This window comes from Halichoerus grypus, chromosome 11 (assembly GCF_964656455.1).
Source record: "Halichoerus grypus chromosome 11, mHalGry1.hap1.1, whole genome shotgun sequence".
Lineage (NCBI taxonomy): Eukaryota > Metazoa > Chordata > Mammalia > Carnivora > Phocidae > Halichoerus > Halichoerus grypus.
The window spans coordinates 45695351-45705305 of NC_135722.1; the positions used below are offsets into that span (position 1 = coordinate 45695351).

At 48.9% G+C, this 9955-nt stretch overlaps 1 protein-coding gene across 2 annotated transcripts; it reads right to left on the reverse strand.

The window, feature by feature from the left end:
- Positions 1–7663: 7663 nt before the first annotated feature.
- On the reverse strand, positions 7664–9955 carry ADM (adrenomedullin). 2 transcript variants are annotated; one of them, XM_036111134.2, is made up of 4 exons: positions 9803–9955; positions 9228–9346; positions 8950–9099; positions 7664–8741 (listed from the first exon to the last, which is right to left on the reverse strand). In XM_036111134.2, the coding sequence occupies exons 2-4, from the start codon at positions 9323–9325 to the stop codon at positions 8426–8428; spliced, it is 564 nt and encodes a 187-aa protein (XP_035967027.1). In that variant the 5' UTR covers positions 9326–9346; positions 9803–9955; the 3' UTR covers positions 7664–8425. The 2 variants fall into 2 exon arrangements, with proteins under 2 accessions (XP_035967027.1, XP_035967026.1); XM_036111133.2 differs by having other exon boundaries at positions 7664–8744.

A 9955-nucleotide genomic window follows, 5' to 3' on the forward strand; every position in this document is an offset into this window, starting at 1 on the left:
CACACAATGGCATTTTGCCCCACAGAGAATCTAGTTCAGTTGCTTTGGGATGGGGCCTGGTGTCAGTATTTTTTTAAAAGCACTCCCAGTGATTTTATTTTATTTTTTAAAAAACAGATCTTATTTTTAAGTAATCCCTACACCCCACGTGGGGCTCAAACTCACAGCCCAGAGACCACGAGTCACTTGCTCCATCAACTGAGCCAGCCAGGCGCCCCTCCTCCCAGTGATTTTAACAGGAAGAGGCTAAGGATCACTGCTTTAACTGGAGAAAGAAACCCATCAAATTGAGACAAAAACTAGAACACCAGGAAGTAGGCTGGGAGATCCCGTCCCACATGTGACTTGTGAATATAACGCCTTGAGTCTTCCAGTGTCCAGTCCCACCCAAATACAGAGGTGGGGGGCTCTCTCTTCAGCTCTTACCGCCCCCTTTGGTGTAAAGTACCCATCCTTTGATCTAAGAATCCGGGGGTGACTTATTAACGTCTTCTACCACACTGAGCAATCAAGATGGGGCTCAACAATGACTGGACAGAGGTAAGTGTCACTTCTGCTGGGCCACCTAAGTATGGCTGATGATGATGAAAGACACCCCCACCACCAGCCCTGCAGTGGTAAAAAACAAAACAAAACAAAACAACCCACCAGCTAACATGGCTCTTTGGCTCAGCAAAGCAGGACTCACTCAAAACGCAGAGGAGTTCCAGGCATTGATCAGCCTCCACAGGCTTCCTGGGGCTGATGGGCAGTCTTTGCAAGGTGCTGTCCTCTTCTTGGTGGGGCTCTTCCCCAGGCCTCCCTCCAACCTCCTAGGTCCCTGCCCTCCCCCTGGCCTAGGGAAGGCTTGGGTGAAGCCTGGCTCTCTTTCTAGACTCTTTCCAATATGTCCTGAGGGCAAAGCCCAATCCCTCATGCTTCCGGGCCTTCCGTTTTGATTCTCAAGGGCTTTTTCTTCTCTCAACAAAACCTGGTTCTCTGCAAATAAAAGGCTTTGGCTTTCAAAACTATTGTTTTTGATGTGGGCTTCAAGAGGCTATTTTAAAAGTCAGAAAACTGAACATTGACTGTTTCATTCTGTTTCTTTCTCTTTGCATTCCCGGTGTACCAATCCTAATTCTCCTCCAGGCAATGCCTCCAATTTACTAGGAGAAAGGTCAAGTGGAAAGAGTGTAGCAAAGAAAAGCACAAAGATTAACATTTCAAGATACTCACTTTCGGTAAGAAATACTGCAACATTGACCACTCCAGGGCCCCACCCGACCCTGACAAGTGAGCAGGCCAGGATGTTCTGGCTGAGTTCACCCAAGCAGAGTAAAGTGGAGAATCAGGATTTATCTTGATAATAAAAGCTCTAAATGAAACTATTAAAACATTGTTTTCTTCAATAAGTCAACGGCATGAAAACAAAATGGGAGGACGGTCGCTCTAGATTAAAAGAAACTTTAGAGATGGAACAATCTTGTTTGGAGCCTGTTTTGAACAAACCACTGTCAAAAGACATTTTTGAGGCAATAAGGCAAATTTGATTATGGACTGGGTATGAGATGATACCACAAAATTACTGTTAACGTTAAGTGTGACAATAGCATTTGGTTATGTAAGAAAATGTTTTTTAAAAACCAGATGTATACAGAAGTGTGTGTGAGGGTGAAATGATACAATGTCCGGGGAAAAGAGAAGAGAAGGAAGGATGGAAGGAAGGAAGGAAGGAAAAGAAAACCAGATTCTTTGGCAAGATACAAAACAAAAGAAAAAGGGATAGATGAATTAAGCACAGCAAAATCTTGGTGTTAGATTTTTTTTTTAATTTTTAATTTTATTTTTAAGTAAACTCAATACCCAATGTGGGGCTAGAATTCACAACCCCGAGATCAAGAGCCACCAACCAAGCCGGCCAGGTGACCCTGATAAGTGTTAGGTTTCTTGTTTTTTGTTTTTGTTTTTAAGAGGGGGAGAAGCAGGGGTGGGGCAGAGGGAGAGAGAGGATCCCAAGCAGGCTATATATGCCCAGTGCGGAGCCCGACAGGAGGCTCAATCTCATGACCCTGAGATCATGACCTGAGCCAAAATCAAGAGACGGATGTTTAACAGACTGAGCCTCTCAGGTGCCCCTAGATTTTAATGATAGATATATGGGAGCTCATGTTATTATCTCTATTTTTTGTGTAAGTTTGAAAAGTTGAATAATAATTCTTTTAATTGTTAAACTGGTACAGGAAAAGATGGACTGAACAACGGAAGAGAATAAAAGGACCAGAAACAGATTCAAATATTTACTGTTTAAGAATTGGGGGGGGGGGGAACCTGGGTGGCTCAGTTGTTAAGAGTCTGCCTTCGGCTCAGGTCATGATTCCAGGGTCCTGGGATCCAGCCCCGCATCAGGCTCCCTGCTCAGCGGGGAGCCTGCTTCTCCCTCTCCCACTGCCCCCTGCTTGTGTTCCTGCTCTCACTGTCTCTCTCTGTCAAATAAATAAATAAAATCCTTAGGGGCACCTAGGTGGCTCAGTCGTTAAGCATCTGCCTTCGGCTCAGGTCAAGATCTCAGGGTCCTGAGATTGAGCCCTGCATCGGAATTTCTGCTCAGCGGAGAGCCTGCTTCTCCCTCTCCCACTCCCCCTGCTTGTGTTCCCTCTCTCGCTGTGTCTTTCTCTGTCAAATAAATAAAATCTTAAAAAAAAAAGAATTTTGGGGGGGACGGGTTAAATAGGTGATGAGGATTAAGGAGGGCACTTGCTGTGATGAGCACCAGGTGTTGTATGGAAGTGTTGAATCACTAAATCCTACATTTGAAACTAATATAACACTGTATGTTAACTAACTACAATCAAAATAGAAACTTAAAAAAATTTTTTGTTATATTACTGATTTGCAAGCAGATGAACTCTTTCTTCAAATAAAATCTGAAATGGAGGGACATCTGGGTGGCTCAGTCGGTTGGGCATCTGCCTTCAGCTCAGGTTGTGATCCCAGGGTCCTGGGATCGAGCCCCACGTGGGGCTGCCTGCTCAGCAGGGAGCTCGCCTCTCCCTCCCCTCTGTCTGCCGCTCCCCCTGCTTGTGCTCTCTCACAGTCTGTCAAATAAATAAAATCTTTTAAAAAAATAAAAGCAAGAGATTTTAAATAAATAAATAAAAATAAAAAATAAAATCTGAAATGGAGCCCCAGCATATAAAACAAAAAAAAGAGTAGAACTGTTCCATCTGGAAGTAGCAGTAAGAGTCTGGCTCTTTTGCTTCCTCTTTGTCTCCCCAGGAATCTGCAGAAATAACTCAGGAAAATCCTGTGGCTCTGTAGAACACAGCTTGAAAACCTCTGTGGTATATGATGGAGGAAAACTCTCAAATCCTGCAGAAAATGTGTACTACTTAGTATATGTTTTAGGCAACTGGCTAACAATTTGGGAGAAAAGAAATCAAATTAAGTTTAAATCCCTACCTCACATCATATACCAAAATAAATTCCAGTTGCATTAAAATGTTTAAAATACAAAGTGAAATTATAAGTGTTAGAAGAAAAATAGGTGAATATTCTAAAATAGTGAGATAGAGAAAGACTTCCCAAGGAAGCCAACAAAGGCAGAAATTGATAACTGTGATGATATAAATATCTATAAGTTTTATATGGCAAAAAATAAAACACACTCCACAAAAAGGAAAAAAAGGAATGTGTGTACATGACAGACTTTAATATTCTTAATCATTAGGTAGTGTTTCAAATCAATAGAAAAAAACAAACACTCCAATGGAATAAAAGGATCAAGAACAGAGAGAGAGAGATAATAATTATCATAAAGATATGTTAAAGAGGGTTCCTCTGAAGGAGATGGAAAAGGGTATGGAAATTAAAGGAGAAAAAAATAAATAATTAAAATAAAACCAGAGAGAAGCCCTGCATAGACTGGTAATGACAGTTTGCCTTAAACTGAGGAGTATGTTTAATTCAGCTCTGTGCACTTGAGTTCTTTTCAAAAGTATATGTATAAATTGATATGTATTATATATATACATGTCTAAAAGGGTATATACTAAGATATTAATAGTGACTATCTCTAGGAGTGGTATGAAAGGTGAATCTTTTTTTCTGCACTAAGTATCATGTAATAAGTAAAATGCATTTTTTGTGTTTTAAAAAATTCATCTTAATACGCAGAAGTACTTTCCTGCTGTTGGATAAATGTACAATAACCTACTAAATTCATCTGCCTGTGTGGTCACAGTCATTTTATTGTTTTTCCAGAATGTTCCAAAACAGCTCTGGAACAAGACCAGTGGGACCACCAGATAGCTATCTAGCCTCACCCTTCTTCCCATACAAATGGAGACCAAGCCTCCAATCTGGCTTTGGCAGAAAACTCAGTGGGACCCAGGATAACAAGGCCCTCTCCTTCTTGGCTGGGGAAAAGAGAAGGAAGCAGTCAACTTACAACAGCCTCTGAAAAGCTGCTTTGGGCAACAATTGTCAAAGACAAAAGGTTCCACCTCAAAGGTGGAAACTCTATTTGTAGCTTCGTAGACACAGGTGTTCTTACAGGTGACTCAAGACATACAGAGTGGGACTGTGTTTGGCCAGGAATAGCTCAGAAGGCCTTCTCCTCAGAAACCAGCTCTTGAGGCCTTCAGTGTATGTTCTAACTATATTTGGCAATGAAAACCAAAGAGGTCAGTGGCTTCGCTCAGGGGGGAAAAGCTATTCCTGATTTATAACCCCTGCTTCAAACCAGGACCAAGAATTTTAAAACTCACTTCATTTATTTATGTTGCACTCACTGAGCATACCGCCAAAGTAATTTTCCTTTCCAGTCCTACCAGCCTCCTGTAAATCTTCCAGAACCACAGGTGTAAATCACCTACCCAAGCCATCCTCATATTAGAGGACATTTGGGGACATCTGGCCTGAGAGTCCAAATGTTAAAATTACACCACTTACTCTCCACGGCTTTATAGCATTAAAATAGCCTGGAGTGCTTGGGTGCAAATCCAGACTCCAGCACTTACTACTCACTGTGTGACCTTGGCTAAGTTACTTTATGTCTCTGAGGTTCAATTCTCTTATCTACAAATAGAGATAATAACACCTACTTTAGAAAGCTGCCATAAGAATTAAATGAGATAACGTGTACAAAGTGGCTAGGAGAATGTCTGATACAAAGCAGGTGCTAAAAAAAGAACCAAGTTCCATCTTCCCTATCACTCTCTTCCACCCTTAGCTGTTCAGCCAAGGTGTTCGCTTCTCAAGAAATTGCCCAGTACTCTTTGTCTGATTACAAGTGGATGGTACCATTCCCACAGCCAGCAACAGTAGCTAAAGATAAAAGCTGTGACTACTCCTCAGCTGAGGACATGTCGAATCAGCTCACAAATGACTCATCACTGTTGATAAACGATGTGTTCTTGGCATCAGGAGGCCTTATCCCGACAGGCTTCAACACCTTATGAAAAAAAATCCAGAAGGTAGGTTGAATGGCTCACAGAGAAGGTCCCAGGGCTTGATGGTGACCTTCAGTCAATTCAGAACTTGTAAACTCCATTTAGGAGGGTCTCTTGTCTGTTCAGACAAGTCTCCGATCACAAAATTTTCAGTTGGGAAGGACTCCAGCTGAGCAGCTGCCTCTTTCAGAGCTGAACCATCTCCTTCACTTGCCTTGGATTCCCTGAAGGGAGTCATAAGACTCCCTGGGCTAAAGGCTAGATGCCCGTTCCCTGCTCAGAACAGCCCTAAGCTAGTGCCCGACCTGCCTTTGGCAGCTTTGTCTGCTGCCTGAAGTTCTGCCAGGGTGAGGTTTGGCTGGAGGGCTCTGTGGCTGTAGGACAAACCTTGGTGCAAGGAAAAGGGTATTTAATCCTGAGCCACTGTCTGTGAAGCTGAAGTGTTTGCTGCTCTCTGCAGCTTCTGTCGCCCCTTTAGACCACCCAGAACCACTCACTGTCATAGAAATTCCATGAGTGGAGTTTTTAGTCACTCTTTCATCCATACATGCCCTGTACTTTTTACAATGCCTGGCTCAGAGTTCTCTCTGAATATTTATTAAAAGGCCCTTGAGGATGAGGATGGTCGGTTGCTGCATTGGTAACCTCCTCAATTCTGATGAATCTCACAAAACTGTTGAGATCAAACAGGACAATGAACTGTATGAAGATGGACACCATCAAGGGCCAGGTGCGCAAAACTGAGGCTTTGTGTGTGGTCTTAAGGAAATCCCAGGTGCTAGGATCTACTTTCTTCTGAATTAAAACTGCTTCAGAAGCAGGTTGTCCCTGGACCCTAAACCTAGGACCTATCTCTTTTACTGCATATGCAGGCTTTTTCTGAAAGGAACCATTTCTGGCCCTTAGAAGAAAGGCAATTGGTGCAAAAGGGCCAGAACAAAGTAGGCTGCCCTGGAAACATTTCCATTCCCCAAACTCAGATTTTCTCAGAAAGGTTTCTGAGATCACCTATAAGCACCAACATTTCAGCCATGCTTTGACGTGGAAAGGCCAGGGAAGCTTTCTGAAAAGGGCAAGCAGTTGGTCACCATCCTTGGGTCTTCAGGATATTGGATGACACAAATGGAGCAGGGAAATCAAAATCAAGGGGGCTTCCCCTTAGCCTCCCCTTCTGTCCTAACTGTTCCCGTGTCCCCTGACCTTCTAGTCACTCACTGAGGCTTAGTGTCCAGCTTCTATGCCTGGAACTGGGGTCAACCTTCTAAGATGATAAGGCATAAAGAAAGCAAGGAGGGGAAGGAAGGAGGGAGCAAAAGGCAGCCTGGGGAGAAGTGAAGAAAAAATGAAAAGGCTTGGGGAGCAGGAAGGAAGAGGAGAGCGGCAAGGGGAGGCGGAACAATGAAGGTCTCAGGCCGTCAGAGGCGCACGATTCCGGCGGCACGTCCGTCCGTCCCCGCCTCCGGCCAGCAGCTGCACGCTGCGCAGCGTGTGGGCGCTGAGTCACGGTCCCAGAACTGGGAGCCGCCGTGCAGGTCTGGGGGGGCCGGCCCTGGTTGGCATCTGCAAACTGTTTTTTTCTTTCGTCTCTCATTAAGGCTGTGTGCTGACTCCCACGTAGGAGGACTTATTAAACCGCACGTACTGCCTGACGGCTCTCGGGCCGCTCCCAGGCGGCCGGCTGGGGGCGCCACAGCCTCGCTGATGAGCCCGCCGGCTCGCTGGGGCACCAGGCCGGCAGAAGACTGGGAAAGTTTACTGGCGCGGCTGCCGGATTCCCGGAGCAGTGCGAACATTTTGCTGGAGTAGCTTCTAACTTTGACACCGCGGCAGCCTGGAACAGCTCCTCACTTAGAAGGCCTCGGAGACCACCCCAACTCTCCGAGGCGCGCTTTTGCGCGGCGTTCCGCGAGCAACTCCATAAAATCTGGTACTCTGTTGCGCAACCCTGAGAGTCCAGGCTCGCCTCCCCACTAGGGCTCACCCTACCCCGCCCGGCCCGGCCGCCAAGCGAGGCTGCGACCTTAGGCGCCTCCGCGAAGCCCGGACTCGCTAGCAGGACAGGCGCTCCGCGCGCCCCGCAAGGAGAGCGGCGCTCGGTACAGCTCCGCCCGCGGGGGGATCCGCCAGCGCGCGCGCAGCCGTGCCACCCTCCCACGCGAGGCGGCGGGAGCCCGAGGCTCCCGGACGCGCTGGGACCAGGGGTACCCTCCCTCCCAAGACTCGTGAGCCCAGAATTAATCAGCATCGAGACAGTTTATTGATTTGCTATTTCGCATATCACCCATTTTATGTAAATATACAGAGACACTGTGTTTCCTTCTTCCACAAGAGGTAATCAGTCTCTCACGCACACCCTCACACATTCCACGCAGCAAACAACGTTACACCTCGCTGAGACATTCACGTATTAAAATAAGTGGGGAGGGGGGACAATGTAATTGCTTTAAAATGCCCTTAATACAATATATAACGTACAAAAATATCTCTATATTTGAAGTTACAAAAAAAAAAATCTTGACAGCAACGAACTTAAATATTGATAGTTACCTCTGTATATATAACACGCATTGCACTTTTCCTCTCTAGGTTTTGGAAAGTTCAAGTAATAGTGAGGCTTGCGCCCCTGTGGGGTGACACCCCGTGAGAAATCAGTTTGTGGGAAGGCACGGCAGTGACTCAGACCCCTGTCCCTGGGGGTCTCAAGCATTTAATTCTCAGTTTCTCCCTTCCGTGAGCCTGGCAGACACTCCCTCGCATTCCTCTGCCCCCACGGGCACCTGAGCTGGATTGGGACGTAGGGAACGGTGCCTCCAAGGAGAAGGGGCTCCTGCAAAGCCAGGGCTCGCCGCTGGACCGTGCCTCCCGGACTCCTGGTCTCTGCAGGGCTCTCTCAGCCCGGCTTCCATCCGCTGAGGGGCTTGGCCCTGGGAAGCCCTCCGCCCCGGGGGAAGCCAGCGGGATGCATACGCGCGCCAGTTCGCTGCTGCCACAGGCGCCTAAATCTTAAAGAGATTGGCGAGCACCTGATGCGCCCGGGAGGCCGGAGCCCCGCGTGCCTGTGACTCTGGGAACAACAGAGTCCGGCTCAGGCCGGTCATGGGCAGGGAGCGCCGGCGCCGGCGGCCATACCCCTGGGGGCTAATCTTGCTCCTGGGGGCGACGCCGTCCTTGTCCTTGTCTGTGAACTGGTAGATCTGGTGCGCCAGTTTCTGCACCGTGCACGTTCCGAAGCGGCAGCCGAAGCTCCGCAGGCCCTGGAAATTGTTCATACTCTGGCGGTAGCGTTTGACTCGGATGCGGGCGGCGTCCGGACTGCTGGGGAAGGGAAGGAAGGTAACATGAGACCCCCATCAAGCAGGGCTTTGGCCCCAGCCACCAGGAATCCGAGCCATTCAAGGACCGGAGGAGACTGGAAACTGCTACGCCGTCTGAACTGCCAGACAGCCCGGACGATCCCCAGGGCCAGGGTGGTGAAGGAGAGCTCCCCAGCCCACCCCTCTTCAGCGCAGGGCATAGTTACCTGGCCTGGGGGTTGCGAGAGGCACCCTTCACGTCCTGGGGCCGAATGAGAGTCTGGGCAGGCCCGGCCTTCGCGTCAGTGAGCCCGGTGGCATAGTTGCTGGACACTCGAAGTTCCCTCTTCCCGCGACTTAGAGCCCATTTATTCCACCTAGAAAACACACATAGACTCGTTTCGCATGCATCCAGGAGAGGTCCCGGTCCCAACCGGCTCCCATCCACTTCTAACCCCTCGTCTCCCAGGTACAAAGACTGGAGAAGGAGCTGCCGGCGACTCACTTCTTTCGGAACTCTGACGCCACGTCGAGCCGTGCAGTGTCGGCGCCCAAGAAGGCGAGGGAGCCCAGGTACATGAGGGCGACGGGAACCAGCTTCATGCTGGCGGTGATGCGCGGACCCTGGAAGGAGAGAGAGGGGCCGAGCGTGAGCACCCAGCCTGCAGCACGGCCCGGGCGGGGCACGGAGGGCGTGTGGGGGCCCCCGCGCGGGCAGACTCAGCCCGCGCTCCGCCTGGCTCAGACGCTTATCTCGCCCGGGCGCAGAGAGGCGCCAGCGGCATTTGCACCCGCCGGGCGGGTGACAGGCCCCGCAGGGGAGGCCTCTGCCCAGCGCCAGGCTTCCCAGAGGTTTCCTGCTCGACTTCTCGGAATTTGGGTGGCGGAGTAGAGGGGACTGGGTCTCTGCACTTCCAGTTGTGTGCACGGCTGGGCCCAGTGTATGGGACGCAACCCGCAGAGGACCTTCCAAAATGGGTTGTACCCCTCACTCCGCACGCTCTCAGTTTCCAGGACTCTAAAGTCCCCCCCCCCCCCCCGCTTCCCCCACCGCTTATCCGCCTCGCCTGTGGCGCCTACCTGCTGAGGGGGTGATCTGCCAAGATCTGGAAGAAGAAAGTCTGAGACGTCGCTCTGGCACTGGCAAAACCCCAACGTCCAAGCTGCGGTGAGAAACCAGAGGTGGCAAGGCTCGAGTTGTTCCGCCTAGTGTCACCAAGAAACCACTGAGTG